The sequence below is a fragment of the Gopherus evgoodei genome, chromosome 8, assembly GCF_007399415.2.
Source record: "Gopherus evgoodei ecotype Sinaloan lineage chromosome 8, rGopEvg1_v1.p, whole genome shotgun sequence".
Taxonomy (NCBI): domain Eukaryota; kingdom Metazoa; phylum Chordata; order Testudines; family Testudinidae; genus Gopherus; species Gopherus evgoodei.
Window position 1 is genome coordinate 50,559,568 of NC_044329.1, and position 26,766 is coordinate 50,586,333.

The window sequence follows — 26,766 nt, forward strand, 5'->3', positions numbered from 1 at the left end:
TATAGAATCCACAGCACAGTGCTGTGTGACAAGCGTAACAGAAAGCCAAAGAATCAAATGGACGCTCATGGAGGGAGGGAGTGGGGACTGAGGATTCCAGCTATCCCACAGTCCCCGAAAAGCACTTGCATTCTTGGCTGAGCTCCCAATGCCTGAAGAGTCAAAAACATTTTCCCAGGTGTTTCAGGGTATATGTCGTCAATTTACACCCTTCTCCCGCCCAGAAAGAAAAGGGAAAAAAAACACTTCTTGACTTTTTTCACTGTCACCCTATGTCTACTGCATGCTGCTGGTAGACGGGGTGCTGCAGAGCTCAACACCAGCATCCCCTTCCCAGTGGCAGGTGGTGCAATATGACTGATATCCGTCTTCATCATCAGCCCGTGAATGCTGCTGGCTGGCCTCGGTGAGGTCAGCAGGGGGCGCCTGAGTTAAAATGGGAATGACTCCCGGTCATTCCCGGCAGATGGTACAAAACGGCTAGTAACTGTCCTCATCATAGCAACTGGAGGCTGAGTTCCATCAGCCCCACCCCTTTCATGTCTAAAGAAAAGATTCTGTACTGCCTGGACTATCAGCAGCAGGAGGCTTCCTCCTCCTCATTTTATCTCACTAAAAAGTCAGTGTTTCTTATTCCTGCATTCTTTATTACTTCATCACACAAATGTGAGGACACTGCCACGGTAGCCCAGGAGGGTTGGGGGAGGAGGGAAGCAACGGGTGGGGTTGTTGCAGGGACACTCCCTAGAATGATATGCAGCTCATCATTTCTGCGGGATCTCTGGGGCTCTGACACAGAGCGGCTGTGCTCTCTGGTTCTCTAGTACATTTGCCCCATATTCGAGGCAGGACTGACTCTATTTTTAGACAAAACATAAAGAAGGGAATGACCCGGGGAGTCATTCCCATTTTTGTCCATGCGCCCCCGGCCAACCTCAGCGAGTCCAGCCAGGAGCACCCATGACAGCAGCAGATGGTACAAAACGACTGATAACCGTCATCTCATAACCAATTTACAATGGCAGACAGTGCAATAGGGATGGTAACCGTCTCTGCTACCTTGCAAAGGCAAATGAATGCTGTTGTGTAGCACTGCAGTACCGCGTCTCTCAGCAGCATGCAGTACACATAGAGTGACAGTGACCAGGCAAAACGGGCTCCATGGTCGCCATGCTATGGCGCCTGCTAGGGCAATCCAGGGAAAAAGGGCGCGAAATGATTGTCTGCCATTGCTTTCACGGAGGAAGGATTGAGTGACAACATTTACCCAGAATCACCCACGACACTGTTTTTGCCTTGGGATCTCAACCCAGAATTCCAGTGGGTGGGGGAGACTGCGGGAACTATGGGATAGCTACGGGATAGCTACCCACAGTGCAACGCTCCAGAAATCGACACTAGCCTCAGACCGTGGACGCACACCGCCGAATTAATGTGCTTGGTGCGGCCGCGTGCACTCGACTTTATACAATCTGTTTTACAAAACTGGTTTATGTAAAATTGGAATAATCCCATAGTGTAGACATACTCTCTGTGTCCCGCTCCTGCCTCTTCCTATCCCTGTTCTGACCCTTCCTGCAGGCTCCCTCGGCTGGCTGCTGCAGCCTGGTGACTCTTACTCCGGAGGGGATCTAGTAACTTAAAAGTGAAAAAGTCTTTCAGCCTGCCAGACCTATTACCACAACATTGAAACTGTTAAAGAGCCATTCAAGTGGTAATGAAACCATTTAACAGGCATTTGCCAACCCCGAGGTATATATTGTCTGTTTCTGAATTTGCTGACCAAAACAGTTGTGCTTTACTGTAATATTTACTCAGAACATGTCAGTCTACAGGACCTTAGTTTAAAATTTGCTTTAAAAATATTTCATTAGTGAGTTGGTGAAGATTATAAAATCACATCTCTAAAAAATCCTTGCATAGATTTTTAGATACACAATCATCTTTAGCCTTAAATGTTTGGATCTTCAGACAGATCGTTTTTTAAATAAATCCTTCAAAAGACCACCTTATCTAAAATACACATTTTAATTTTAATTACTATAGGAAAAAAAACTTGCTTCCAAAGTCTTCCTGTCCTTTCTGTGCATCCCATTCTCCCTCCATATGCCCGCCCCGTTGAAGAGAGCCCTTAAAGGGACAACACCCCTTTCCTTCCAGATAGCTGGACAAAGAGTTTCCCTTTCTTTACTTCTGACTATCTGATGAACTAGTTTTAACAGAACCCTCCAGCAAAATTATTACTTAGTAAGATATAACATCCTTTGTTATGCCTAAAATCTTTGGAAACCTATTTTTAAAGTTGGTAAAATTTCATAAACATGTCTGTTGTTATGGAGATCACACAAAGTTTACTTAGTGTTCCCTTTTTCTAAAAGCAATGAACATTGTTATGAACACACTAAACTGCTGTGACTGATTAATTTAAAATAATGTTTTTGTTTCAGTGCGTTAAATATGTAGTAATCTGGAATGATTACTTTATGAAGGTTTAGGAGTACATTTAAAATATAAAATCGGCCTAGAAATACTGATTAAGAAAATGTAAATCAGAGAAGAGCTGCATCATGTATTCCATAATATTTAATGTTGTATTCAGCAAGACAGCTGACTCGCCCTTACTACAAAGTTTTTGCAAATAAGTCTCTGACAAACTTCAAGGCATATCAAAAAACCTATGACTGACATTTTTTATTCCCAAGTTTAGTGCTTTTAATTAGATACCTTCTGCATGTCCAGTCTTCACCATCTGGCATGCAGGGGAAAACATGCCCCATTTTCTTTAAAAAGAAATTGCAGAAGATTTTTTTTAAAATGTCATTTGCTTCATTTGGGTTCAGGGATTTGGCTGGAAGGGGGTGAGCAGAATGGGGGGAGGGAAGAGAGGGAGACAGTGGGGAGAGGGCGGGGCCTGGACAGAGTGGGACAGGGCAGAGCAGGGGTGGAGTATGGGTGGGGCCACAGGAGGAAGAGGCTGGGAAGCTAGCCTCCCCAAGGGACAGCTTCACCCACTGCCCATGACAGCAGGTAAGAGCGGGTTGGCTCCTGCACACCCAGAATGCACTGCAGTCTCCTTAGACAGGAGCTGTATTCACAGAGCCAAATGTGCTGGTGACATGCATTCTGTGTGAGGGAAAGGGTACAGGGGTCTCTGCAGGGAACTGTGACTCTCTGCCCCCGTGAGGCAGGCCAGGTGGGTCGGTATCTTTTGCTGCCTCCTCCCCCCACATTGGGCATAGGGGCACCAGTTTAATAATACTGCGTAGGGCCCCTTAAATCCTAAGGATGGCCCTGCAGACTAGGCCCTGAGTGGGGCTGCGCCCTGCAGTCAGAGGAGACAGATGAGAATTCCCAAGGATTCCCCGCCACTGTTAGGACCCTGGGCTGGGACCTGGTGGAGTAGGGTGGGTCTGGGTCTCCCTATCCCCCTGCTGCCAACCCCACCCCTGCAGTGGCAGTCTACCCACCTTAGACCAGATGGTCTGCACTTGCCTGCTTTTGCTCTGCCCCAGCCAGGAGGTTGTGGGCCATAGACTGCCTGTGCTTTATCATCCCCGTCTTCCTCCCCAAGGGCCAGAACTTCGCCATAGACTATTGATTACTACCTGCCTGTAGTGAAGCGGAGTGGCCTCCATCCCCACTTGAGAGTAATGAACCACTACACATACTTCTTGCCTAACTGGAAGGTATGGCCTATTCTGCAGAGCTCAGACTCATGCTTCTCTGCTTTGCTCCAAAGTTCAGACCTGCGCTGTCTGCTGCATTCAAGCTCCCAGGCACTTTTAAACTGCTACCCTTAAGGAACAGAAACATTGTGTCCCCACTGGCTGGAGACATCAGGATCAGACCCTCACCTTTTAAGGTAGGGGGCAGCATAATATTTTGCAGCTTAACATTCTGGCGAATGGTGCAAATGTACAAGTCATTGTCTGAGCTGGAAAGCGATTCCGTTTTGGAGGGGATGGCCTTGATGGCATTGGCTGCACGGAGAGAAAGAGGAGAAAAAACAGTGACAAGAACTCACATTTTAATTGGTTTGCTTTTTAAATATAATCAAAGTAAAACAATACTTGACAAGATTTAATAGGAACAGCCATTATAGCCATTTTGGTGTGAGAGTAAACTCTGTCACCCGGAATGCAAAACGGTTCTGTTGCATTTCTACTTTATCGCAACAAGCCGAGGCTGGCTCTTCTGGGGGCCAAAGCTTTAGTGTTTGATCCCTGCCCAAAGGGATCTCCTAGATTTCCCAGACTAAATCAGATCAATGGCCCATCCAGGCCAGCATCCCAGTCCCATCAGCTGCTTAGGAGGAAACTGTAACTCTTCTTCCCTTATGGAAATTTGGCACTAATATATGGGGAAGTACCAGCCTAATCCTAGGAAGTAAATCGCTGGTTTATGGCCTACAGGAGCTGGTCTGCGATTTTTCTCTTCCCCCTTATTTATTTTGGAAGTTTTAAAAGGCTTACAGAATCATTGCCATTGAATTATCATCATTTTGGTTTTGATGTTTACAACAGCTTTTATTTAAAGAAACATTGTACAGCAACATAATCATCAAATCTCTCTGTTTAACAGGGTGTTACCTTTGCACTATGCGAGAAATTTTGTTTCTGGTGAAGGTGGCAGTTTTGCAACAAAAAAACTTCAAAAACAGACTCCAAAGATAGACTGCTGAACTCGAATTAATATGCAAATTAGACACAATTAACTCAGGCCTTAACAGAGACTGGGAATGGCTGGGTCATTACACTAAGTGAGGGTATGGCTACATTTGGAATCTCAAAGCGCTGCCCCGGCAGCGCTTTGAAGTGTGAGTGTAGTCGGAGCGGCAGCACTGGGAGAGAGCTCTCCCAGCGCTGCATGTAAACCACATCCCTTACGGATGTAGCGTGCAGCGCTGGGAGCCCCGCTCCCAGCGCTGCCGCCCTGATTACACTGACGCTTTACAGCGCTGTATCTTGCAGCGCTCAGGGGGGTGTTTTTTCACACCCCAGTTGCAGCGCTGTAAAGTGTGAGTGTAGCCAAGGCCTGAATCTATTTCCCTATGTTAAGTTCTCCTCACACCTTCTATGGGTCATCTTAATTATCAAAAGTTTTTTTTCCCTTGCTGACGATAGCTCATCTCAATTGATTAGACTCTTCCTGTTGGTATGCATACTTCCATCTTTTCATGTTCTCTGTATGTATAAATATCTCCTGTCTGTGTGTTCCATTCTGTGCATCTGAAGAAGTGAGCTGTAGCTCACGAAAGCTCATGCTGAAATAAATTTGTTAGTCTCTAAGGTGCCACAAGTACTCTTGTTCTTTTTGCGGATACAGACTAACACGGCTGCTACTCTGAAACCTGAATTATTCTGATTACCCATTTATCAAGCCAGGCAGGTCCATCAAATGTTATTAATCAAAAACATGGACAGATGTGCTGGGTTTGGTTTTGTTTTCAGGCAAATGTATTTTGTCTGAATATTGAACAACATATCTAAGAATCTATCCCCTACATTTCTCATATCTTAGCTAGTATAACTGCAAGTGATACCATTCCCATAAATATCAAAATCTTTTGGATGGAAGATATTTGCCACCATAATATCTTGTATCAATTAGTCCACAGATTAACTGTGTGCTGAGTAGGAAAGTGTTTCCTTTAATGTTTTAAAGATGTTAATTTTTCATTTCACTGGGTGGCAGCATATTCTATTATGGGAAACTATAACTATTCACTATTAGAGGGGTACCACATAGCAAAAATCTTTTAAGATTGCTAACAAATTGCATTATAACCTTCTTTTTCAGTGACTTATAACTTCGTTAAGCATTAAGCTTTGGAACTGAAATTTTCCATGCTTGGTCTCTGCCTCAGATTTGTTTTTTTTTGAAAAGTTAAGACTTAAAATGGTTCAGCAGTTTTGTCAATGTTAAAAAAATGCATATTTTCCACCTGCCCTCTTTTTGAGCAGCTTCAGTGTCCCAAAGATTTGGAGCAGGAATAAAAATTTGTTAGGGACAAATAGCATCCAAGAGTTCTAACTCAGTCCCGTGCTTTAACCACTCAACCTCACTTCCCTCCTGGAGACAGGAATGGAACCCTGAAAACCAGCATTCTACTGCTGCCTAGCCAAGTGCTGCTCAATGTACATCACTTACCCTCTGCCACCTCCCCTGACCCGAGTCTCTCCTCCTTTCCTAGCCTGTGCAGCTCCTCTTTCCATTCCCCTCAGCACATCTCCTCTTTGTCCCTTGCACCCTCCTTCCTTCCCTGAATTCCAGCAACCAGTGCCAGGCAGACAGACATTCACAGAAAGATGAGAACTGCCTGGGAGGGTGAGTCACTATACAGTATACAGTGGGCTATGGCATTTAAGAATATAAGAACGACCATTCTGGGTCAGACCAAAGGTCCATTTAGCCAGTAGCCAGTCTTGCAACAGTGGCCAATGCCAGGTGCTTCAGAGGGAATGAACAGACGAGGTAACGAGTTAATGACAAGTAGCTTACTGAAAAGGCCCTCCCACTCATCATCTTCTTCTTCCTCCTCCTCCCACGGATGGAAGATGAGCATGTTGTTTAAATGGAGGTTCCGCAGCAACTCCTCGCAGTAAAATGGGATTCCATGGCTTCTCTGTATCAAGAACCTAAAGAGAGGCAAAACTATCACTGACCATTAAAATAAGGGACTGTTATTCTCCTTAGGCGATGTTGGGGATGGTAGCTACGTAGACACCATGGTGACAGGTGCCTTAACAACATCTAAGATTGCAGTTGAAATGGATGAGGCTGCATCAAGTGTCCTGTACGCCTCCTACATGGTAGATTGCAGGGCTATACTGATGATACAGAGTGTGTTGTGGGGTGAATAAGCAGCAGGGCAGGGGGTCAGGCTCTTAGGAAAGCATCTCAATAATCAAATGACAGTCAGGTGTAAATCAGCACTTAACGTAGCTATGGTCGTTTACAACAGCTGAGGATCTGGCCCCATGTTTGTTTTTAAATGTTACTAATAGCAACTAGGTTACTAAAACTGGACCAAATATTCTCTGCTAGCTCATCACAAAGGTGTCACCATCTTCCTGCAGAGTTTCAAACTGTCACAGCCAGCCTCTTCCTTAAACATCTTCCTCCTTTCTCCCGTAAAGCCCTATCAGTCGCAGAAAAAGCTCCCTGGCAAAGTCCATCTAGTCCCCACCTTTTCCTTCTTCAAATCCCTCCTTAAAAGTCACCTCTTCCTTTATGCCTGCAAGACACTGCCAGTTGACATTGGCTAAGCAGATGGCAAGCCATAAGCACTGTTCATTGTGCTAAAATGTACTTAGAATCATAAAATTGGAAGGGACCTCAGTAGATCATCTAGTCCAACCCTCTGCTCAAAGGGGGACAAATCCCCAGACAGATTTTTTTTTAAAACCCCAGTTCCCTAAATGGCCCCCTCAAGGATTGTACTCACAACACTGTGTTTAGCAGGCTGATGCACAAACCACTGAACTATCCCACCCCCTTGTTTGATTAACTCTCACCCTCCCATTTCCTACATCACCACCCTCTTTGGCTACCTGTTGTAACATACAGTCTTGGTGTTTTTAGGGCAGAGACACTAGAGCCCTCATCCTGACTGGCACCCTTAGGTGTTACCATAATATAAATAAATGCCAAGATTTTTTAAAAATGGGAGCCTAAAGTGAGACTCTTAAATCCATATTTGGGCACTTCAATAAATTGCCTGATTATTTCAAAAGTGCTGAGCACCCAGCAGCTCCCATTGACTTCAACCATGCAACTTTAGTTGTGCATACACACTATGATTCAATCTTTAATTAATTACTGTCCCCCTCTTCCCTGCGGGACTCTTTGCTTCAGTCAATGCACACAATGGAATCTAGGATCCTATGGTTACACCAGTGTGGGGGTCACATGAGAGTCCCTGGAGTTATTTTAAGGGTCCCTTCTACAGTACTTATACAAAACCAGGAGGGTAAGGAGATTTGCTTAGGCACATACAGCAGTTAGGCATCTAACTTCCAGTTGCCCTTTTGAAAATCTCTCCATTTTGTACCAGGCTTTTGGTTTGCAACATTATCAACAGGCTCGGCCAATATCTGTTGACTGGTTGCTATGACATTTGCAGCCTCTCAGCCACTTGAATTGCAAAGACTCAAAATGTCAGTAAAGCTTCCTTTGGCACAATATGCCCCAAGTCCGCTCATTACCTGATGTTTCACTGATTCACAGGCCAGAAGAAACCACTGTAATCAGCTAGTCTCACTTCTTGATCAGTATATGGGATGGTAGAGCACAGGCCATAGAATTTCCCTGAAATAATTCCTGTTGGAACTGGAGCATATCTTTTAGAAAAAAACATCCAGTGTTTTCGTACCATGCTTAGTTTTAGTATCTTAGCAAATATGGAAACAGTACGGGCATGGCCACCTGCATTACAGTAGTAAAATGGAAAAAACAATAAGGATAACATTTTAAAAAGCACTGTGCAGGTTTTTTTTAGTTGATTGCTTTTAGCTAAAAGCAGGTATCAAATAAGGTTTAGTGAATTTTTAGCCTTGCAATCTGAATGGGTGAAACGGCAACCTGGAGATAGGCGTTGGCTATGTCTGTTTATAAAACTGGAGATGGAAGCCTAGTACAGACTGGGTTTTACCTAAGCAAAAAGGGAACTGCTGATACAACACTGAGGACTCTTGGCAGGTCACAAATGGATATAGAAATTAGGGTGACCAGATACCAAATGTAAAAAATCGAGATGGGAGTGGAGGATAATAGGTGCCTGTATAAGAAAAAGCCCCAAATCTTGGGACTATCCCTATAAAATCGTGACATCTGGTCACCCTAATAGAAATAGGCAGAAAGAGTCTAGAACTGGAAAAAGTTGCCTAAATTTGAGGTACTGGCAGCTGTGTTCAGCTGGCTGGAATAATGAACATAGATGGGTGGGTAAGTCACCACCTGCCCCCCGTGGGACATGTTGAGAAGAGGTGTAGGAGCCACTGGGACTTAATGGTGGGGGGGTACTCCAGAAAGCTTAGGCTTTACTGTGAGGATTTTACCTTTGTTTGTGGGCTCCGAGAATTACTCTGAGGACATCCAGGCATCACCCAGACTGCTGAGGACTTTGGGCCCCATCACTGGACCAGCTGGATCCCAGACTCCCTAGGGGATGGGACACTGAAGATTTCTGTTGGTTTCTTCTACCTCACCTGTCGCCACTGCCTGATTCTATGCTCCTTCTCAGCATCCTTCCAACCAACTCTGAGGCCGACTGAACCACATAGCACCTTCATGACAGGCCAAGACACCCTCTCAAGCTCTGCAAGCCAGACATGCCACTGCTGAACCTGTCTGGAGCTGCCCTGCCTCAGCCTGCATTAATTCCTGGGACAACCCCAGTCAGAAAACTGCATTTCCTCAACCTTTGCTGCCTCACCTTCCCTCCCCTGCTGTGCCAACCCCTTTGCTTAAAGAGTTGGAATAATCTCTGACCATGTTGACTTGAAACCCTGTCAGAACTCAAACAACTCAGACTGTATTTTCCCTCTTTGCGTTGAATGAGTAGTTGAAGGAATTTTGACAGGGCAGTTGTTGTACTAAGGTGCACTCACACCTGACTGCTGAATGGTGGGGCAGGAAACAAAGGTCAAGTTAACATCTTAGCCTTCTGTGCTCACCAGTCTTCACCACAACAGAGGGGATCAATGGTACCATCTTAGCTCTCTGCCTAGGAGCAAACTGATCAAGAGATCCCCTGAGCAACCACCCTGGGATGTATTTTCAAGCCAGAACATTAGAAGGCAGTGACAAGCCAAGAGCTATGTGTTAATAAGAACAATAATACCTGGACTTTCTATAGTGCTTTTTCAGAGTCAGTATAATCATCTTCATTTTACAGATGGGGAAGCTAAGGGACAGAGACACAACGTGACCTGCCCAAGGTCACCTAGTAAGCCAGTGATAGAGCCAGGAATAAGCCTCAGTCCCAATCCAGTGCTCTATCCACTAGGCTACAGTGAATCTTTGCCAGGCCACTAGATAGAACAGCATTCAGTTAGGGCCAACCATTTTTTACTAGGTGCTAGGCTATTGGGCTGTTTTGACCCTGCTTTCATGGACCCTACAGAGTCAGTCACTTGGCCATGAGCCATTTGGTTCCTCCTTTATGGACCTGGTCCCCTCTGTTTTGCTGAGAAAGGTTGGTTTGCAGCTAAGAGCACAGATCAGGTGCCTATCACTTACGTTTCTAACTCCCGGGGGATGCTGACCACCCCAAGGTCCTGGCAGGCTTTTTGCAGGATCACAGAGGGCTTTAGCTCCCGCAGCTGAACGTAGGTGGTCTTTGCGCTGTTAATTATGTTTGCAGCAGAAACACAAGGCAGCCGTGCTTGGCGGCTGGGAGGAGATAGAGACATGACCATAAACACTGGGATCCTGGAGAGCAAGTTGTCCAGAAATTCCCATGATGCAAGATCAATGAAGTGGGCTTCATCAATGACAAAAATGAGAATGTCTTTCTCCACTGCCTAAAAAAGGGCAAAAAAAATTGCCTGAATAAGGTGTTGCTTCAGTTACATATATCTTGCCTTCAGGCCAGGGCCAGGGGTCTCATACCCCCACCCCCGTGACTGCTACTGCAACCTATTGGATGGAAGAGCCGCTGCAGCTCCTTTATGTTGGTTAGATAGGATACGGGGCTCTGCATACACATGGATCCATGGCTCCTCCCATGGCCTGACCCCCTGACCACCTCTAACATGACCTTCTGTGCTGACTAGGGGTATGTCTAAGTTACGGGATTATTCCGATTTTACAGAAACCGGTTTTTTAAAACAGATTGTATAAAGTCGAGTGCATGCAGCCACACTAAGCACAGTAATTCAGCGATGTACTGAGGCTAGTGTCGATTACCAGAGCGTTGCAGTGTGGGTAGCTATCCTATAGCTATCCCATAGTTCCTGCAGTCTCCCCCGCCCATTGGAATTCTGGGTTGAGATCCCAGTGCCTGATGGGGCAAAAAACATTGTCACTGGTGCTTCTGGGTACAGCCTCACCCCTCCCTCCGTGAAAGCAGCGGCAGACAACCATTTCGCGCCTTTTTTCCTGGGTGAACTGTGCAGACGCCATACCATGGCAAGCATGGACCCTATTGAGCTCAAGTCAGCAATCATGGACGTTTTAAAGACCTCGCGTATTCTCATGCAGTCTATGCTGAACCGGGACCTGCAAAGCCAGGCGAGGAAGCGGCGGCTATGGCAGAGCGGCGACGAGAGTGATGAGGACATGGACACAGAATTCTCTCAAAACTGCGGGCCTTGGCGCGTTGGAGATCCTGCTGGTAATGGAGCAGGTTCTAGCCATGGAACGCTGATTTTGGGCCCAGGAAACAAGAACAGACTGCTGGGACCGCATAGTGTTGCAGATGTGGGATGATTCCCAGTGGCTGCGAAACTTTCACATGTGTAAGGGCACTTTCATGGAACTTTGTGACTTGCTTTCCCCTGCCCTGAAATGCCAGAATACCAAAATGAGAGCAGCCCTCACAGTTGAGAAGCGAGTGGCAATAGCCCTCTGGAAACTTGCAACGCCAGACAGCTACCGGTCAGTCGGGAATCAATTTGGAGTGGGCAAATCTGCTGTGGGGGCTGCTGTGATGCAAGTAGCCAAAGCAGTCACTAAGCTGCTGCTACGAAAGGTTGTGACTTTGGGAAATGTGCAGGTCATAGTGGATGGCTTTGCTGCAATGGGATTCCCTAACTGTGGTGGGGCGATAGATGGAATCCATATCCTTATCTTGGCATCGGAGCACCAAGGCACCCAGTACATAAACTGCAAGGGGTACTTTTCCATGGTGATGCAAGCACTGGTGGATCACAAGGGACATTTCACTAACATCCATGTGGGATGGCCAGGAAGGGTTCATAATGCTCGCGTCTTCAAGAACACTACTCTGTTTAAACGGCTGCAGCAAGGGAAATACTTCCCAGACCAGAAAATAACAGTTGGGGATGTTGAAATGCCTGTAGTTATCCTGGGGGACCCAGCCTACCCCTTGATGCCATCGCTCATGAAGCCATACACAGGCAGCCTGGACAGTAGTCAGGAGCTGTTCAACTACAGGCTGAGCAAGTGCAGAATGGTAGTAGAATGTGCATTTGGCCGTTTAAAGGCGCGCTGGTGCACATTACTGATTCGCTCAGACTTCAGCCAAACCAATGTCCCCATTGTTATTGCTGCTTGCTGTGTGCTCCACAATCTCTGTGAGAGTAAGGGGGAGACCTTTACGGCGGGGTGGGAGGCTGAGGCAAAACACCTGGCCACTGATTACGCGCAGCCAGATACCAGGGCGATTAGAAGAGCACACCAGGAAGCGGTGCGCATTAGAGAAGCTTTGAAAACCAGTTTCATCACTGGCCAGGGTACAGTGTGACTGCTGTGTTTGTTTCTCCTTGATAAAACCCACCACCCCTTGATTGACTCATTCCCTGTAAGCCATCCCCCCCACCCTTCGAACACAGCTTGCTTTCTAAGGAAATAAAGTCACTCTCATTTAAAAATCATGTATTCTTTATTAATTAATTATAAAAAGAGGGAGAGAACTGACAAGGTAGCCTTGGTGGGGTTTGGGAGGAGGATAGGAGGGAAGGAAAAGGCCACTAAAAAAATTTCATGACAGCTTTTTGGTTGGGCTGTCCATGGGTGGAGTGAGCAGATGCACGGAGCCTCCCCCCATGCGTTCTTACTCGTCTGGTGGGTGAGGAGACTAAGGAACATGGTGAGGGGGGAGAGTGGTTATACAGGGGCTGCAGTGGCACTCTAAGATCCTGCTGCCATTCCTGAAGCTCCACCATACGCCAGAGCATTTCAGTTTGATCACGCAGCAGCCCCAACGTTGCATCCCGCCACCGCTGATCTTCCTGTCGCCACCTCTCATCTCGAGCGTCCTTCCTGTCCTCACGTTCGTCCCTCCTGTCCTCACGGTTACTGGCATCTTTCCTATACTTTGTTACCACGTCCTTCCACTCATTCAGATGAGCTCTTTCATTGCGGGTCACTTCCATGATTTCCGAGAACATTTTGTCTTGCGTCTTTTTTTCCAACACCTTATCTGAGATAGCCTTCGGGACGGAGTAGGGAGGCTTGAAAAATGTGCAGCTGCATGAGGGAGGGAAAAAAGGGAGAGAAGTATTTAAAAAGATACATTTTACAGAATAATGGTTATACTCTTTCACGGTGAACAACACTATTCACCTTACATAGCACATGTGATTTCACTACAAGGTCACATTTTGCATCTTAATATTGAGTGCCTGCGGCTTTGGTGTTAGAGATCTCACAGACGCAGGTCCGGGCAGCAGAATTCGGCTTGCATGCGGCCATGGTAAGCCATTGTCTTTCGGCTTCTGCAGCCTTCATATATTCAGCACTCTTCTTTCCCAAATAGCAAGCAAAGCCCGTTGAGTGCTGCTTCTTTCCTATTAATGTGCAGCAGCAGAAACCACCCCCCCATCCAGTTCTCTGGGATGATCGCTTTACCCCTCCCCCCACCGCGTGGCTGGTATCATGGAAGATCACTGCTAAACACCCCCTCCCCTCCTCCCCCCAACCATGTGGCTGGTAGCAGGGAAGATCCCTGCTAGCCAAACGCAAAAAAGCTCAGCACCAATCACCCCCCCTCTTCCCCCTGCTTGGCTACCTGCAGGGAATGATTTCTTTTAAGCCACAGGTAAACAGCCCAGTAGGAATGGCCATCTCTGTCCCCTTAATTAAATTCCTGAATTTCAACCAGATTACCATGAACAGTAGCACTCTCCTGAGGATAACACAGCGAGATAAAAAATGGATGTTGCTTGAATGCCAGCAAACACCGGGACCGTACGCAGCTAGGCTTTGTCATGCAATGATACCAGATTACTTGCTACATGCATGGCGTGGTCAAGTGTCCTACCGTGGAGGACGGAATAAGGCTTCCCTGCCCAGAAACCTTCTGCAAAGGCATTTGGAGTACCTCCAGAAGAGCTTCATGGAGATGTCCCTGGAGGATTTCCGCTCCATCCCCAGACATGTTAACAGACTTTTCCAGTAACTGTACTGGTCGTGAATGCATCCCAAGTCCTCAGGGCAAATTAATCATTAAAAAAATGCTTGCTTTTAAACCACGTTTTATATTTACAAAGGTACACTCACCAGAGGTCCCTTCCATGGCTTCATTGTCTGGGCTAGTGGCTTGGGAGGGTAATTCCGTCAGGGTGAGAAAAAGCTCCTGGTTGTTGGGGAGAACGGAGTGCTGTGTGCTCTCTGCAAGCTCGTCTTCCTCTTCCTCCTCCTCATCTTCCCCATCCGCAGAATCCTCAGCCATGGCTAAGATTACCCCCACCTTGGAATCCACGGACAGGGGTGAGGTAGTGGTGGCAGACCCCGCTAGAATTGCATGCAACTCAGCATAGAAGCGGCATGTTTTCAGCCCTGCCCCGGACCTTCCGTTTGCTTCTTTGGTTTTCTGGAAGGCTTGTCTGAGCTCCTTAACTTTCACACAGCACTGTACTGAGTCCCTCGTGTGGCCTCTCTGCATCATGGCCTTGGAAATTTTTTCAAATGTTTTTTCATTTCGTCTTTTGGAACGGAGTTCTGTCAGCACGGAATCCTCTCCCCATACAGCAGTCAGATCCAGTACCTCAAGTGCAGTCCATGCTGGAGCTCTTTTTCGATTCTCCGGAGACTGCATTGTTACCTGTGCTGATGAGTTCTGCATGGTCACCTGTGCTGGTGAGCTCTCCATGATGGCCAAACAGGAAATGAAATTCAAAAGTTCACAGGGCTTTTCCTGTCTACCTGGCCAGTGCATCTGAGTTCAGATGGCTTTCCAGAGCGGCCACAATGGTGCACTCTGGGATACTGCCCAGAGGCCAATACCATCGATTTGCGGCCACACTAACCCTAATCCGACATGGCAATACTGATTTCAGCGCTACTCCCCTCGTTGGGGAGGAGTTCAGAAATCGGTTTTAAGAGCCCTTTATATCGATATAAAGGGCTTCATTGTGTGGATGGGTGCAGGGTTAAATCAGTTTAACGCTGCTAAATTCAGTATAAACGCGTAGTGTAGACCAGGGAGGAGACAAGGTCCAGAGCTTTCCTTCCAGTCAGCTCATCCCACTTCATTCATGCACGTGTAAGAGGGCTGTGTCCCTGCACACCGGGGCAATGTCACCCAAAATGATTAAACTCTTTTGGAAAAGGGGGTTATTTATGTTTTTCCACTCTGGGGGTATAGGCGGTGTATTTTGGAAGGAGATCCAAGCTTTGAGACAAAACGTGAGCCAGTTTCATGGAGAATCCATCCCATAATCTGAATCTGAGAAGGACCAGAAAGTGCACTCGGTGATACAGAAAGACATAGTCCTGCCCTCTAGCTTTAGACATCACACAGTGAGTGCAGGTAGCAGGAATTAGGACTGAGGAGGGGTATAGAGGATAAGGACATAAGGAAAATGACCGGGGTGCACCGTATTCCCAGCCTGCTAACCAACTGCTCATTAGCAGAATCTGCAGGTCCAGTCAGGGCCAGCTCCAGGGGGGTTGCCACCCCAAGCAGCGCATGCGCAAAAAAAAAAAAAAGTCACGATCGCGATCTGCGGCAATTCAGCGGGAGGTCCTTCGCTCCAACCGGGAGTGAGGGACCCTCTGCCAAATTGCTGCCGAATACCTGGACCTGCCGCCCCTCTCTGGAGTGGCCGCCCCAAGCACCTGCTTGATAAGGTGGTGCCTGGAGCCGGCCCTGAGTCCAGTGCAGTCTGGGGAATCATTTATCTCCATTTCACAATAAAGAGAGTGGTTCACCTTCTGTAGTATTTTCACAAGAAATAGTTCCATCTCCTCTGTCCTTGTTTCATTATCCATTTTGGAAACCTCTGCAGAGATGGGGAACTAGTCAGAAAAAAATGAGAACAGTGAGCAGAAGAGGCAGCGTTCCTGTTCATGATATACACATTCATGGGAAAAGCCCTGATTGAAATGTCCAGCCTAGTGAGACACATATGTTCATCTCAGTGTCTTTCCTTTCCACACAGGGATTGCATCATCCAGGACATGTGTACGTGAATATACCAAGGCCTCTGCTTCTAGATCCTCTGTCTAATTCCAGCTGAACAATTAAACTACCGTCTGACAGGTCTTCGGTGACCTATGTGAAATAAACTGTTGATCTTAGCCCTGCTCTTGGTAGGAGGGTGCCTACAGCAGAGGAACTATGGGTGAAATCCTGGCTCCACTGAAGTCAATAGGTGTATTGCCTTCCCTTGTGATTCAGTTGAGTCTGGCTCACTGACAGTGGACAGGCTAAGAACTGGAGGGGCTGTGACAGCTGAACTGCCCTCTCACCCAGAGAGGTGGTCCTTTCAGAGCAGAGGTGGGAAGTTGTGTGTACACAGCAGGCTTACTCCGCCAGTATGGGAATTCTGTGGATAAGGAGAAGGGTTTCATTCTCCAGGGCTGCCAAGCCTGCACATTTCGCCCAGTTTCCATTTTTGAAACCTCACCCTCCATGACACCTTTTTCCCATTAGGCCTCTTTCGAAATTTGATGTTTCCATACTGTGCAGTGACAGGCAGCAAAAGCAAATCTTTAAAGTGTAGAGAACAAGAAATGAACTCCCTCATTTACTTTTATGGCAACCAGTGCAGCTACCAGGGTGAATCTTTCCCTCCACATTCAACTTTTCTCCACTCCTGCTCAGTATCCACCCATTCTCTTAACTGCTCTGTAAGTGCCCTAAGCTCCCATCTGAACCCCCAACTTCCACCTTCAAAGTTGTTCCTGGGATGAGTAAGGGCTATTTCTTGCAACCTCCCAAGTCTGTGTGGAATTGCTTCCCTTCCTCCTTGTAGACATGCGGACTCACCCCTGTGGCACCTCCTGCTGGTCTGTTCTGGGAATTAGCTCATTCCAGCTCCAGGTGATCCACCTGTCCTCTGGCTCCCATGTCCCTCCCCTGGCAGTAACCCCTTTCTCTCAGGGTCTCCCCTCCCCAGGGAGCCCCCATCCAGCCTCAGTATCAGGCAACCGCCTGTCATCATCTAGCCCCACACCCTGGGGCAGACTGCAGTATCAGCCTACTCATCACTGGCAAGGTTGGGTTTGGATCTGCTGCCTTTGCCTACCCCTGGGCTGCCCTTTGCAACCCCCAGTACCTGTTGCCTTCTGCTAGGCCACAGCCTCGGGCTTTCCAGGCTGGAGCTCCCCAGCTCCACTTCACTCAGGTACCCTGTCTCTAGCTCCCTGCAGCCAGGCCCTTCCCCTGCTACAGGCAGAGGAAGACTTCTGAGCTCCTGGCTCTCAGCCTCTTTATACAGAGCAGCTGTGGCCTGACTGGGGCGTGGCCCAGCTGCAGCCACTTCCCAGTCAGACCAGCTTAGCAGCCCCCAGCTACAACCTTCCCTCATGGCTGTTTTAAGCCCTTCACGGCAGGAACAGGGTAACCACCCTGCTACACTCCTATGTACGGCCCCCCCGTCCCTTCTCCGCAAGCCGGCTGCACGACCTGCAGCCGGTCCGTTTCCAAACCGCGCCGAGGAAACAGCTCTACACGCTCGTGCTCCACACCCTTCACTTCCCCACCCTCGTGTCCCGCCCTGATACGAAGTGGCGGGACCTCCTGCCACCTTTGGAGGGTGAGGAGCCCCGGTGGGCCAGCCTCTATTCCACCCTGGTCCCAAGGCCCACTGGAGATATCAGTTGGCGGCTCCTCCATGGGGCTGTGAGCACGGGCGTGTACTTGGCGCGGTTTACCCCTGTCCCAGACACCTGCCCCTTCTGCGGCGTGAGGGAGACCCTGGCGCACGTGTACTTAGAGTGCGCCAGGTTGCAGCCCCTACACCGGCTCCTCACAGCCATCCTCTTACGTTTTTGGTTACACTTTTCCCCTCACCTCCTTCTGTATGCACTCCCTATCCGTGGCCCCACGAAGTCCCGGGACCTCCTGGTCAACCTCCTCCTCGCCCTGGCGAAAAAGGCCATCCACGCGACCAGGGAGGGGAGGTTGGCCGACGGAGACGCCGGTGACTGTGGGGCTTGCTTCCGCTCCATGGTCCGATCACGCATCCGGGCGGAGTTCCTCTGGGCGGCGTCCACTGGCTCCCTTGACGCCTTCGAGGAGCAGTGGGCGCTGTCCGGGGTTCTCTGCTCGGTATCCCCGTTAGGATCCCTCCTTCTGACCCTTTGACCTCACTCCTGTCCCTGTTCTTTTATTAGTTGTCCCCCGCACTCAGTGGGTTCTGTGGCTCTGTGGTTCCTCCCCTTAGGCTGGGGGAGGATCCTTTAGCAGTGGGCGGGCTTTGCCCGCCCACTTCCCAGACACCCAATAGGTACACTCCTATGTACGGCCCCCCCGTCCCTTCTCCGCAAGCCGGCTGCACGACCTGCAGCCGGTCCGTTTCCAAACCGCGCCGAGGAAACAGCTCTACACGCTCGTGCTCCACACCCTTCACTTCCCCACCCTCGTGTCCCGCCCTGATACGAAGTGGCGGGACCTCCTGCCACCTTTGGAGGGTGAGGAGCCCCGGTAGGCCAGCCTCTACTCCACCCTGGTCCCAAGGCCCACTGGGAATATCAGTTGGCGGCTCCTCCATGGGGCCGTGAGCACGGGCGTGTACTTGGCGCGGTTTACCCCTGTCCCGGACACCTGCCCCTTCTGCGGCGTGAGGGAGACCCTGGCGCACGTGTATTTAGAGTGTGCCAGGTTGCAGCCCCTACACCGGCTCCTCATTAACATCCTTTTACGTTTCTGGCTGCACTTTTCCCCTCACCTCCTTCTCTACGCACTCCCTATCCGTGGCCCCACGAAGTCCCGGGACCTCCTGGTCAACTTCCTCCTCGCCCTGGCTAAAAAGGCCATCCACGCGACCAGAGAGAGGAGGCTGGCCGATGGAGACCCCGACGACTGTGGGGCTTGTTTCCGATCCATGGTCCGTTCACGCATCTGGGCAGAGTTCCTCTGGGCGGCGTCCACTGGCTCCCTTGACGCCTTCGAGGAGCAGTGGGCGCTGTCCGGGGTTCTCTGCTCGGTGTCCCCGTCAGGTTCCCTTCTTATGACCCTTTGACCTCACTCCTGTCCCTGTTCTTCTATTAGTTGTCCCCCTTACTTAGTGGGTTCTGTGGTCCTGTGGGTCCTCCCCTTAGGCTGGGGGGGGATCCATTAGCAGTGGGCGGGCTTCGCCCGCCCACTTCCCAGACACCCAATAGATACACTCCTATGTACGGCCCCCCCATCCCTTCTCCGCAAGCCGGCTGCACGACCTGCAGCCGGTCCGTTTCCAAACCGCGCCAAGGAAACAGCTCTACACGCTCGTGCTCCACACCCTTCACTTCCTCACCCTCGTGTCCCGCCCTGATACGAAGTGGCGGGACCTCCTGCCACCACTGGAGGGTGAGGAGCCCCGGTGGGCCAGCCTCTATTCCACCCTGGTCCCAAGGCCCACTGGGGATATCAGTTGGCGGCTCCTCCATGGGGCCGTGAGCACGGGCGTGTACTTGGCGCGGTTTACCCCTGTCCCGGACACCTGCCCCTTCTGCGGCGTGAGGGAGACCCTGGCGCATGTTTACTTAGAGTGCGCCAGGTTGCAGCCCCTACACCAGCTCCTCACAGCCATCCTCTTGCGTTTCTGGTTACACTTTTCCCCTCACCTCCTTTTGTATGCACTCCCTATCCGTGGCCCCACGAAGTCCCGGGACCTCCTGGTCGGCCTCCTCCTCGCCCTGGCGAGGGGGGCCATCCACGCGACCAGGGAGGGGAGGTTGGCCGATGGAGACTCCGGTGACTGTGGGGCTTGCTTCCGCTCCATGGTCCGATCACGCATCCGGGCGGAGTTCCTCTGGGCGGCGTCCACTGGCTCCCTTGACGCCTTCGAGGAGCAGTGGGCGCTGTCCGGGGTTCTCTGCTCGGTGTCCCCGTTAGGTTCCCTCCTTCTGACCCTTTGACCTCACTCCTGTCCCTGTTCTTTTATTAGTTGTCCCCCGCACTCAGTGGGTTCTGTGGCCCTGTGGTTCCTCCCCTTAGGCTGGGGGAGGATCCTTTAGCAGTGGGCGGGCTTTGCCCGCCCCCTTCCCAGACACCCAATAGGTACACTCCTATGTACGGCCCCCCCGTCCCTTCTCCGCAAGCCGGCTGCACGACCTGCAGCCGGTCCATTTCCAAACCGCGCCGAGGAAACAGCTCTACAGGCTCGTGCTCCACACCCTTCACTTCCTCACCCTCGTGTCCCGCCCTGATACGAAGTGGCGGGACCTCCTGCCACCTCTGGAGGGTGAGGAGCCCCGGTGGGCCAGCCTCTACTCCACCCTGGTCCCAAGGCCCACTGGGGATATCAGTTGGCGGCTCCTCCATGGGGCCGTGAGCACGGGCGTGTACTTGGCGCGGTTTACCCGTCCCAGACACCTGCCATTTCTGCGGCGTGAGGGAGACCCTGGCGCACGTTTACTTAGAGTGCGCCAGGTTGCAGCCCCTACACCGGCTCCTCACAGCCATCCTCTTACGTTTTTGGTTACACTTTTCCCCTCACCTCCTTCTGTATGCACTCCCTATCCGTGGCCCCACGAAGTCCCGGGACCTCCTGGTCAACCTCCTCCTCGCCCTGGCGAAAAAGGCCATCCACGCGACCAGGGAGGGGAGGTTGGCCGACGGAGACGCCGGTGACTGTGGGGCTTGCTTCCGCTCCATGGTCCGATCACGCATCCGGGCGGAGTTCCTCTGGGCGGCGTCCACTGGCTCCCTTGACGCCTTCGAGGAGCAGTGGGCGCTGTCCGGGGTTCTCTGCTCGGTATCCCCGTTAGGATCCCTCCTTCTGACCCTTTGACCTCACTCCTGTCCCTGTTCTTTTATTAGTTGTCCCCCGCACTCAGTGGGTTCTGTGGCTCTGTGGTTCCTCCCCTTAGGCTGGGGGAGGATCGTTTAGCAGTGGGCGGGCTTTGCCCGCCCACTTCCCAGACACCCAATAGGTACACTCCTATGTAGCTGCAGATGGCCAACGGTCTGTGAATATCCTTTTGAATGTATAGGAACAAAGTCCAGGGTGTGTGCACAGACTAGGATTCAGGCTCACCAAATAGGTCAGCCTCATGACTGCAAGAAGGCCAATCCCAGAATAAGAGTGAGGAAGTGGGACAGGTGAAGTGGATGGCATCAGATCTACAGCATGATGCCACTAATTCTTCCATGCAGATCTAGGAGCAAACGTTTCTGAAGCCATTCCCAGCACCCTGTATAGCCCAATTATAACAACTGTGTTGAATTTCATGAGAATTCACACCTTTGAGCCAGTGTGCGATTTCAGGGTAAGAATAAAAAATGCTGAGATGCTGAATTGGTGTGAAGCAAGGTAAATAACAGAACCCAATTCCACAGACAGGCTTTTCCCCCAGAGAGTGAGGGCTTTCTCCATTACCTTAACAAGAAAGATGTTATTCAGGAGGCAATAGTAGGTCTCTTCTACCACACCTCCGAGTTTGCCTTGGAGGATGTGCTGTCTTGCATCATAAGATTTACAGGCATCAATCCCCAGAAACATGGCCATGAGTGTCCGGATGGCAAAAAAATTCTGCTGCACATTTACCTTTGTCAGCTCCATAGCAACAACCCTGCATGGTTAAAATGAAGAGAAATTATAAGGAAGTTCTAATGGGTAGTCAGGAAGAGCCAGCACATTCTGAGAAAGAATTACAGAAACACAAAACTACCACTTACCATATGGACATCTAGACACATAGAAAAAGTTTCCAAATGAAGGAGAAATAATGGAACTAGGGTTCTTCAGCCCTTTGTGATCGACCTCCAAGACAACTACAAGACATTTCAGCACCTGATTTTTTATATGGATAAATGGCTGAGGATCAGCAAAGGATTTGAGCAATGTCTCCTGGTCTCTGTTTCCTCCATGGCTGGTGCAAAACAACCTAACCCCAGAGCTCAGCCTCTCCATTTTTCGCTTTTCTTTGAGGAACACAAAAGATTAACAGCTCTGAACTGATCTCCAGCCACCTTTTCTAACCACACCCCTTTGGGTTACTGTCAGAGTCCAGACTGATCAATCTGTTTATTGTCTTCTGGAGAGCACAGCCTTGTCAAAAGCACCTGGCTGCTTTCAGTACAGTTCCATGCATTCCCCTGGACTCTAAAGTCATCCTGCATTGAAAGACTTGCAAACAGACATATCCGTGAGCATCCATCCCATTAGAGCTGCTCTCATTGCCATATCGCATGCATCCAAAAATGCCTTTTCTTAGTGATGGGCTATCTCCCAGCCCTTCACTAATAACATTTTTAAAGTCTGGCCATTTCTCTTGGGATAAAAAACCCAGCACACTTATGAGCTTTTATCCACAGTTCAAAAGTTGCATTAGCCCATGAAAAGCTGATGAAAACCTTTTGAATTTTGAAATTTCAACATTTTTAATGTAAAAGTAAAAAGGACTTTTTTTTTTAATATTGACAATTTTCACGGAAATCTTTCCCCAGCTTTCAACCAAGTTTTGAGCAGATCAAAATACTTCAAATTTTGAGTTTTCAAATTAAAGGGGGGAAAAATAAGTGGAGAATTAATAAAAAAAATTTGCAGAATGCCCTCCCAATTTTTTTTTTTTAGCAGCTCTCCCATATACACTGTCTTGCTAGACTTGTTTCCTATTTAGCATCTCAGTCAAATAGCACTGAAACATGAATCTGACTTGATCTGGGTCATGATAGCCACAACCAAGGAATCTTTCATAGGATGCATGGGACAAATAGCCAGACGCATCTCTTTTTGATGCGTTTTTATGCCCTGCTAGTTTTGAGGTTCCCAGAAATCACACGTCCTATGTGTTGCCAGAAAACAGATGGACGGCTATGCCTCCTGATTCATGGGAGGTGGATAGCTCAACAAATCAACTGGACAAGAAGCCACAGTCAGTCAAAGAGCAGGTGAGGTTAATCCTTTGAATCATGAAAGGACCCATCCAACCTTAAGTGAAGCTTTCAGATTGCCTCATTTATTAAATGAGGAATTAGAGCAGTAGGCTGGCATTGATAGATACAATTGGACCACTGGTTGTTTCATCGCCCCTGTGACTTCTGGCTATTCCTGTACGTGAAATAATAGTTGTACTAAAGGAGGAAGTTACTAAAAGCTCCTCTCCCCCATGCAGGGCTCATTTAAGCCATTAGAGGTCAGTTTTTAGCCAACTAGACAGGCATTTGGCCGTCTCAGGGCTTGTCTACATCACAAAGTTGCAGCGCTGGTGAGGGGGTTACAGCGCTGCAACTTAGGAGGTGTACACATCTGCAGGGCATCACCAGCGCTGCAACTCCCTGTTTGCAGCGCTAGCCATACTCCCGTTTTGTCTCGGGTGTAGAGGATCCAGCGCTGGTGATCCAGCGCTGGTAATCAAGTGTAGACACTTACCAGCGTTTTTCTTGACCTCCGTGGAATAAGAAGGTATCCCAGCATACCTGAGGAAGCCTCTCTGGTAATCAAGCAGGTCTCCTTCCCCGCGGTTTGCTCCGGTGTTCTCCGAATCCCCCCCCAAGCGGGTCTCCTTCCCCGCGGTTTGCAGGGGGGTTCGGGGAACGCGAGAGCAAACCGCGGGGAAGCAGGTCTCCTTCCCCGGTTTGCTCCAGTGTTCCCCGAACCCCCGTGCAAGCAGGTCTCCTTCCCCGCGGTGTGCTCTCGCGTTCCCCGAACCCCCCTCCGTTCAAGCAGGTCTCCTTCCCCGTGGTGTGCTCTCGCGCTCCCCAAACCCCCTCCGTGCAAGCAGGTCTCCTTCCCCGCGGTGTGCTCTCGCGTTCTCCGAGCCCCCGTGCAAGCAGGTCTCCTTCCCCGCGGTTTGCAGGGGGGTTCGGGGAACGCAAACCGCGGGGAAGGAGACCTGCTTGCACGGGGGTTCGGGGAACGCGAGAGCAAACCGCGGGGAAGGAGACCTGCTTGCACGGGGGTTCGGGGAACGCGAGAGCAAACCGCGGGGAAGGAGACCTGCTTGCACGGGGGGGTTCGGGGAACACTGGAGCAAACCGGGGAAGGAGACCTGCTTCCCCGCGGTTTGCTCTCACGTTCCCCGAACCCCCCTTGAAGCCGCCCAACAGCGCTGCAGTGTGGCCACATCTAACACCACTTGCAGCGCTGGTTGCTGTAAGTGTGGCCACTCTGCAGCGCTGGCCCTATACAGCTGTACTAATACAGCTGTAACAACCAGCGCTGCAACATTGTAGATGTAGACATACCCTCAGTCTGTGCCAGTCTCACAAAGCCTCCATAGCATTTGGCATTATTGCAGGAATTCCTGTAGGAATGTTGCAGCTCAGGATCACGATGCAGGGGCAGAGGTGTGTGGAGCACAGAGGGTCAGGTGTATCAAAGCGAAGTTAAAGGCACTTACCTGTGGCCAGCTTCATGGCCTAAGTAGGCAATTTCAGCAAGTAACTGGCTCTTTCCATACCCCATAAGGCCTTCATACATTATGACGTGACCTTCTGTAGACCCCACAAATCCTTTCAGTAAAATGTCATAGATTTCAAGCTCTTTTTCCCGACCTAAGAAACACTGAGTGACTTTAAGAAAACAAAGACCAATGCATGTCCCTTTCCCTCTTTGCTTAGCAGTGGCAGCATGTTTCCACCCATATTGGAAATGCATACACAAGTCACTGGTTCATTTCCACCTCTGCTGCAATCCTTATCTCTCCCTTTCTCCCCACTCATTTTGATAATTGCAGCTCCCCTCTCTAGCATATTCCCAAGCCCGACCGTCCAGATTCCAGCACACCGCTGCTACCCTCCCCCCACCACACACAAAGAAGTGTGACTACATTATTCGTATCCTCACACAACCCCTTGTTTATTCCAATAGCCAGTGTCATTCTTCAGATGTGTATCCAGTCTCCTTTACAGACCCTGAGCTACATTCCCTGGAGCTGGCACAGGGAAGTATAATTTACATATCTCCTTAGCAGCCTGCCAACCAGGAGATTCATCAGCTCCTACAGGGCAACAGGATTAAAGCTTAGAGATGAGGTGGGGCTCAGCCGGTATTGGGGTGCTGGAATCTAGCATTTTGTTTCAACCCCATTTGTCAGTAAAGTGAAAAGATGCTAATCAAAGACACAAAGGAAGTCGATATGAGGGGTAAGAATGTGCATGTATTCCTTAGAGACAAGGTGGTGAGTATGAGGAATATCTTTATTGGATCAACTTTGGCTAGTGGAAGAGACAAGCTTGCCACGTCCAGACTAGATATTAAAATCGATTTTAGATACGCAACTTCAGCTACGGGAATAACGTAGCTGAAGTCGAATTTCTAAAATCGAGGTACTCACCCGTCTGGACGGCGCTGCATCGATGTCCGCGGGTCTCCGTGTCGATTCCGGAACTCCGTTCGGGTTGATGGAGTTCCGGAATCGATGTAAGCGCGCTCGGGGATCGATACATCGCGTCCAGACTAGACGCGATATATCGATCCCCGAGCAATCGATTTTAACCCGCCGATGCCGCGGTTTAGTCTGGACGAGGGCTTAAAGTCTCACAGAGCTACTCTTCAGGTCTGGGGAAGGTAACCAGAGCGTCACAGCTACATACAGATGGTTAAGCATAAGGAGATCACACATGTTGCATGAGACCACTTAAAATGAAGTGGGCAGTTAACACCTCTGCTGGAAAGTTTGTTTCTTCCACCAACAGGAACTAGTCTAATACAAGCTATTCTGTCACCCACCTTGTCTCTCTCCTATCCTGGGAGCAACACGGCTACAACAACACTGCAAATATGTATTCTCTACTCTTGTCTGACCATGGATAGATCCTGCAGTCCATAGCACCATATAAGACCTGCAGGATCAGCCACCACAACTTCAGTGTAAAGACTCTGTATCTTTAAGAGCATCCTGACCACATCTCATAGCTTTACTTTTCTGAATGATCCCAGTGGTCAGTCACTTAATATCCTCAAGTAGTGGGTCCCCCTCAGACATTTCCCCCTATATCCATCTCTTCCTTGTACATTCCTCTTCCCAGCAGCAACAACTGCTCCACAGGTTCCTAATGACAAACCGACTGGAGTTCCGAAGAGCTCTGTCCACCTACCCAGTAAGGGGTAATACTCAGACCTCTTCTTGGTGAGATACGCTTTGCCAAACATTCTGCAAGGAGGAGGAGAAAGGAAAGCTGCAGTTAGAGAGTGAAAATACTCCTGGTCAGAATGAATGGAGGCGCAGCTGGGCTGCCCACTCTCTCTGAATCCACGCCCTGCTTCCAAGAAGGGTTTCATTATTCTTAGTCTCCTGCACCCAGAAGTTCAAGTTGAGATGGGGTAAAGTAGTGTCATGGGGTTTTCCCTTTAGAAGAGCACTAGAGGAACATCAATAATTAAGGAGCCTAATGAGCCTGGTATAATGAGAGAGTGTATTAAAATCCATTGGTGAGAAATGGAAAGCTAAGAAGGAAATGAGGCATAGCACAGCCTACAATTCTTCTTGTAAAGAACAATCCAATGCAATGCCTACCAGCCTGGCTTCCTGAGACTGCTCAAGGATCTGAAGGTAACAAACAATTCTGTACTGCAAATGGGCGAGAGATGAGAGACAAGTAGGAATAGACAGATTCAATAAAGCCTGCAGAGGAAAAGATAAGGAAAGAGCAGAATGAGATTATACTAGGCAAAGGCTGTAAGGGGAATAAGAGCGTCTGTGAACGTGTCTTGGAAAAAAGAGAGTAAAGTGATTAATAAGTAAGAAGATGGATGAAATCGA

The 26,766-nt window shown here is 49.3% G+C and overlaps 1 protein-coding gene across 1 annotated transcript in view; it reads right to left on the minus strand.

The window, feature by feature from the left end:
* The window catches only part of ADCY10 (adenylate cyclase 10), a 79,397-nt gene that overhangs the window by 32,673 nt on the left and 19,958 nt on the right, over nt 1-26,766 (minus strand). Inside the window, exons 12-18 of the mRNA XM_030573906.1 lie at nt 26,102-26,157; nt 24,403-24,556; nt 21,438-21,630; nt 15,841-15,927; nt 10,243-10,526; nt 6,502-6,638; nt 3,855-3,980 (exon numbers count right to left, since the gene is read on the minus strand). Of these exons, the coding sequence (XP_030429766.1) occupies nt 3,855-3,980; nt 6,502-6,638; nt 10,243-10,526; nt 15,841-15,927; nt 21,438-21,630; nt 24,403-24,556; nt 26,102-26,157 (1,037 nt within the window). The remainder of the gene's footprint in view (nt 1-3,854; nt 3,981-6,501; nt 6,639-10,242; nt 10,527-15,840; nt 15,928-21,437; nt 21,631-24,402; nt 24,557-26,101; nt 26,158-26,766) is intronic.